The sequence below is a fragment of the Mus caroli genome, chromosome 5 (assembly GCF_900094665.2).
Source record: "Mus caroli chromosome 5, CAROLI_EIJ_v1.1, whole genome shotgun sequence".
Lineage (NCBI taxonomy): Eukaryota > Metazoa > Chordata > Mammalia > Rodentia > Muridae > Mus > Mus caroli.
In genome coordinates, this window is record NC_034574.1 from 794999 (window position 1) to 801325 (window position 6327).

At 40.5% G+C, this 6327-nt stretch overlaps 1 protein-coding gene across 7 annotated transcripts in view; it reads left to right on the plus strand.

Annotated features, from left to right (window-relative positions):
• Akap9 (A-kinase anchoring protein 9) overlaps positions 1-6327 on the plus strand; it is a 143003-nt gene that overhangs the window by 133114 nt on the left and 3562 nt on the right. For all 7 annotated transcript variants that reach the window (XM_029477658.1, XM_029477660.1, XM_029477662.1 and 4 more), the window contains one exon: positions 2035-2120. In XM_029477658.1, the coding sequence (XP_029333518.1) occupies positions 2035-2120 (86 nt within the window). The remainder of the gene's footprint in view (positions 1-2034; positions 2121-6327) is intronic.

The window sequence follows — 6327 nt, forward strand, 5'->3', positions numbered from 1 at the left end:
GCACTAGGGAGATGCACGTGAGGTAGACACTTGAGAACTGTGCACTAGGAAGATGCACGTGAGGTAGACACTTGAGAACTGTGCACTACCTCTTTCTCTCCAGGTTCTCACCCTGGCAGCAGGATCTCTGATCTGTGTAAACCCTAGACAATGACTTTCCCCGTCTAAGTACCTGCTCATGCTGGGCCCAGTCCACGTTGTCCTTCCAAAAACAAATCCAAATTAACTCAGCTTGCACACATAGATTATACAGAGAAAGGATGTTTTTGAAAAAATACTGCTAAGACTGGTATATATGTTTATTTTCTTCACTGTTAAAATCAGCTACCCAGTGCCCAGCTGCAGAATGCCCTGGTGTAAGTCTGCTCGGGCAAGGACTGGACTCTCAGTGCCCCCCTTTCCTTCCCTAGCAGTAGTCCAGGCTGGGCACTTGGCATTGGTGCTGTTACTGTCTGCAGAGAATGGAGACCCAGCTGTCCCCAGGCCTGGCCTGCTTGGGTTGTGCTTCTTTGTCTCTTCACAACCAGAGTCTCAAAGAAATTTTGGTTTTTAAAAAGTTGTGCCAGTTGGGTCACATCTGGTACTTCTTCAGAGCGGGGCAGTTTCTTCTCCTCTTTTCCTTTTTTTAACTTTTACTTTGTGTGGACTGGTGTCATGCCCATGTATATATCTGTGTACCACATGTGTGCCTGGAGCCTGCGGAGGCCAGAAGAGGATGTCAGATCCACTGGGTGCCAAGTGGGTACTCAGAATCAGATGAGGCTCATCCGCAAGAGCAGCCTCTGCTTTTCACATCTGCGCTCTCTCTCTCTCCAGCCCCTACTTGGTAATGTCTGAACGGTGTCCAGTTCAAATCCTGTGCCATGTTTTCCAAAGAAAACTAAGTTAAAACCTGGAGGCTATTCAGAGACTACTGTCAAGGAATTCAGTTCACAGATGAGGCAGGAAGAGGGAAAAGCTGAGGCAACACAGGCCATGGCAGCCAGGCAGAAAGGAGATGAGCCTCCTTCAGTCAGGACAGCTGTGCACTGGAGCCTGGGTTTATCTTACTGCTGGCCTCTGCCCTGCCTGCCTCTTTGGTCCTCTCGTGAAGTTAGTCTCACAGGTCCACTGCTCCTTTATCACCTTGTACAGGGTAAAGCAGGGCAAGCCCAGTGGGTACATTAATAAACAACACCCTTCTACTGGAAGAGAGTAGAATGCACAGACTTCAGAGACAGGGAACAGGCTTCAGAGGTGACAGGAGTCAGCCTTTAATGATGAGAAGTTCAGAAGGCTCCCTGAAGCTACTATCAAGCCCCCACCTCCCTCCTTTAAGGGCATGGTTTGAGATGGGGTCTCATGTCACTATGGCTGTCCTGGAATTATGTAGACCAGGTTGAGATCCGCCCACCTCTGCCTACCGAGTTCTGGAAGTAAAAGAGTTTCCCAGCATTCCTGGTTCACTCCTTTCACTGTGCCCTGCTGTAGGCACATGGTATTTTGATCCTCCTTAAACTGGACTCTGAAATTGACATTAAGAACTTACAACTGGTACTCCACAAAGTTCCACAGCCCAGGGCAGAATGGGCAGTCAGCAAGGAATTCAGCTAGCTGGTGACACCTTTATTTCTTTTGAAACCACCACTGTTTCTGTTCCTGATCACAGGGTCTAACACTCCCCAGTTTCCCTGGCCTCCTGTTACTGCCTGTTGAAATTTGTTCTCTTATATCTGCCTGATCGCCTTTCTTTCCTCTTTCTATTACCTCCATCCTCTCGTTACCCACTGTTCTTCTGTCCATTTTTGCCCCGCATCCTCTTCTGCTCCACTTATTAGAGACGCTGGCATTGGCCTCCTGGGGAGGGAAGGGAGGCCATGTCCTGTACTGTACTTGGAGAATTGACCGTAAACCAGTGGAGTATGTGTCATTTCGCTGAGGTGGTCATGTGACTGTGCTGAAGTGTTTGTGTTCATAATTAAGTGGCATGGTTTTGTGGGATGTCGTGTTTATATTTATAACTTTGCTTTGAGATTTTATGTTTGGCTCTTTTAGAATGAAATTTTTGGTGCGGCGGTGGCAGCAAGTGACAAGTACTAGCTCCATCAATATTAACAGGGATGGCTTTGGACTGAGTCCAGGTAAAGTAAAAAAGGAAAATGGCATAATTTCTGTGTATGACTCTGAAATTGCTATATGAGTAATAGCTGTCAAATATATTCTAATGTTGTTGTTGTCTAAAGATAGTACAAAAAATGTAGCTCTTCTGCTCTTAATTCTTTGTGTTTATAATATTACATAGCTACTTTGTGGGTTGTTCTCTCTGTCTGCTAACAGTATCTTCTGTGGCTCAGCTGTCACCAAAGGTCTTCTCAGTCGACTAGCCCAATTCACTTTCAACTGTCTCTTATTTTCAATCTGATCTCTCCCCTTCCCTTCCCTTCCCTACTCTTCCCTCCCCTCCCCTCCTCTTCTCACATTGCTCTCTGTCTCCTGGACCCTACTTCTGCCTACTACTACTTTCTCCACCTCCTTTCTAATTCTCTCTCTCAGACTCTGCTAGCTTTTATATTCACTTCTGTTCCCAGAAGTCCAATAGTCAACCACCACTGAAGAGCATAGGATCACTTAAAATAGTTCATACTACATTTTCTCCCATTTTAGTTACTAATTATGCAGTTTTGAAGCTGCTTCTCAGTCCTTCCCAATGTCTTTTCCAGAGTTCTCAGGTGTGTGATGTGATCTGTCTGTTGATCTCTCAAGAACACATCCACAAAATAACCTAACAGGGATGCTTCTCTTTCCTGTAATTTGGGAACTGCTTCTTGAATCTTGTTTACTCCTGGACTGTCCTATCTTCTAGCATCTTATGTTTTGGAGTTCCTCATTGAAGTCTCTTAATCTCTGTCCCAGCTCTGTGAACCTTTGCCTGTAGTGCTGCTCCTGGGCCTCTGGCTGCTCTGCAGTATGGCTGGCTCTGTACAGAAGGAGACCAAAGTCCTCCTCATGGGCTTGTCAGTCGTTTAGGTGCTGAACCTTTCTTGTCCCGGCTTTTCTGGCTAGCTGGGGAAGGTCTGGTTCTCTTCTTTCCTCCTTTTGGGTCATTGTCCATGGTTTTCAGAAGACCTCCCATGCTCAAATCTGAGCTTTATTAGTTTGATGGTATCCACATCTTTTTGTTTCCTATAAAAATAAAAAGTCTACACCCCAAGTGCAATACATTCTCTGACTTATATTCTGATGTTAACACGTCCTTATAGGATACAGGCTGATTTAATTCCACATTTTTTTCTATAACCCAGTTGTCAGCCGCTGTTGTTCCTTTCACATTAATGTTCAGAAAATTTAAAGTTAACAGCACTAGTGTATCCTTCTGAGTCTTTATTCTTCATTTTTATTTTATAAGCATTTCTTTTAAGATGTGATTAGATCTTTAAACAATTGCTTGTCCTATAGGATTGTGTAGTATACCTATAATATACCTGTGATTTATATTATAATATACAAAGACTTGCTTCATTTTATTGGATACAGATGCAGGGATATTGTCAATCTTAATTTGTGCAGGTATCCCCACAATAGCCATTACTTCTAGTAATATATAATCACAGAATCAACCTTTTCAGAAATCAAAGCAGTTGCCCATTAAAAGCCTGTGTATGTATGTGGTAAAAACTTTAGTTTTCTAAATTCTGCAAAATGAAACACTTCCATCTGCCAGACTTCATTTCTTGTGGTACCCCTGGGGTTACTTCCAGTGGATAATGGGGTTTGGCTATACAGAAAACAAGTAGGACATTTTCTTATAATTTCCTTGGCTTGTTGCCAAGTGAGAGAAATTCTTTTTCTTTAAACCTTTATTGTTAACTTGGTTTTTTTTTCATGAAATATTGATGCTTCTAACATATTTCCTATTAATAATTGGTCAATTTCTTCATTTCCTTGGGCTAATGGACCTAGCAAAACTATATGAGACTGAATATGGGTGATATATAATGGATATTTTCTATATCTGATTGCCTGTTGCACTTGTATAAGTAATGTTAATTCTTAACTATCAGGAATAAATTCAGTAGTTTCTATATGTGAAACAATTCTTTCTGCGTATTGAGAGCCAGTAATTAAGAGGTTCAGGAAAATCTAATAGAACCATATGAATTGCATAGAACTCTGATTTTTGAACTGAAATATTTGGACTTTGAATTACTTTTGTTGTTTTTTTCCTGACTTATAACCAGCTATTCCCAATTTATTTGCATTGGTATAAAATGTCGGTGCTCCAGGAATTGGTTTCCTTTTACAATGTGGGGGAGAATCCAATTAGTTCTTTTTATAAACTGAAGACGCTTGCTTTTAGGATATTAGCTGTTAATTTCTCCCAAATAGTTGTTACAGGCTCTTTACCAATCTTTATTAATTACTCATAATGGCATAATATAAGCCTTAGTATAAAGCACTATGATTTCTGACAATTGATGTAGTCTTATTCTTCCATTTATAATTAAATCAGAAACCTTTCTTATATGTCTTTATAACTTTACTTTGTGTGCTAAGAAGATCTATTCTAAAATACTATCTTCCCTTTGCATAATGAGCCCAGTAGAAGAATGACTCTAAGGCAAAATAATGAAAATACAGTCCAGTTTGGGATCTATGTGATCCATATATACATTCTGCTGTCTTTTTACTGAAGTTAATACTTTCTCTGTTTCAATTGTTAGCTGTCTTGGACTGTCTCAGTCTGAATCTCCTTGTAATGTTTAAAACAAAGTACTTAACTCATGAGTAGTTAATCCAGTGGTGCGCCATATCTAGTTAATATCTCCCATTAATTTTTGAAAATCATTAAAAGTTCATAACTGATATGTTCTGATACCTTTTGTGGTTAAAAATTTTGACTTATTTTATAAACTAAGATAGTGGATAGAATCTCCTCTCTATTTGATCAGAAACAATCTGCAAACCGCAACATGGCAAAATTCTTTTTGTTTCACCATTTTCTCTAAAGTACCTGCATCCAAGCCACCCAATAAAATATCATCCACATAATGGATTGAGTAAATTGCCTATGAATCATTTCTAGCAGTTGTTGCACAAAATATTGACATAAAGTTGGACTATTTAACATTCCTTGTAGAAATACTTTTCACTGATACCTTTTTACAGGTTGAACAGTTATATGTAGGTACCGTGAAGGTAAATTTTGCCTTATCCTGCTCTTGCAAGGGGATAGTGAAAAGGCAGTCTTTTGAGTCAGTAGCTTTCATAGGCCATGTCTTAGGTAGCAAAGAAGGTAAAGGAATTCCAGACTGTAACTGACCCATTGGTTGAACTGCTCAATTCACAACTCTCAAATTGGTTAAGATTGTCCATTTACCCCAATTTACTTTTTTCTAACAAATACATGGGAATTCCATGGCCAGTAGACTCTTGTTGAGCCTCTAGCTGCTTGAGGACCAACTGCTCAAGTGCCTATGATTTTTCTTTAGTTAAGGCAGTGCCCCCCACCCCCTTAAATTTGGAAACTCAGTCCCTGTGGTGTCCAGGGTTTGGACAATCTGCAGAGTCTGGTGTTGTTCTGAGTGCCATTTTTAAATACTTTCTGGTAAAGCATTTTCTATTATATTCCTTATTTTAGGGATTGTCTCTGATATTAAGAGACTATTCTGAGTTCCTTACTGCTGTAAAAAATCTCCTCCCCATAAATTTATGGCTGTCAGCCACGTAAGGCCTTAACTTTTCCTTTTTGACCTTCAGTTCCCACACATTTAAGCTATTATACACTTTGTAATTCTTAGAAACTAGGTACAAACCTTTTGAAGTGGCTATTCTGAATTACAGGATTTTTGTGAAATGATAGTTACATCAGCTCCTGTTTACGCAATGTTTCTGAGCTGGCATGGCTACATAGTAATGTTAACTTGCAATTCCTTCTCTCTGTAGCTAGAAATCAGAAAAAAACATTGGAGCTGAAACAGTTTGAGGTATAAGGAGGAGGCCAAAGTTGGAAGGCACAGAATTAGAGGACACACACTGTGGTGTCAGTACTGTACCACGTTCAGGTGTCCTGACAACAGAGCAGCAAAGAAAGTTTGTTTGGTACCCTGAGAGTATTTTGGGATAGCCTTACACTAAGATAGATCTTTTACCATAATGAGTTGTGTTAGCATAAAATGTTAGCAATTTTTTTTTACTTTTTTTTTAATTAGGTATTTTCCTCATTTACATTTCCAATGCTATCCCAAAAGCCCCCCATACCCTACCCCCCAACTCCCCTACCCACCCACTCCCACTTCTTGGCCCTGGCGTTCCCCTGTACTGAGGCATATAAAGTTTGCAAGTCCAATG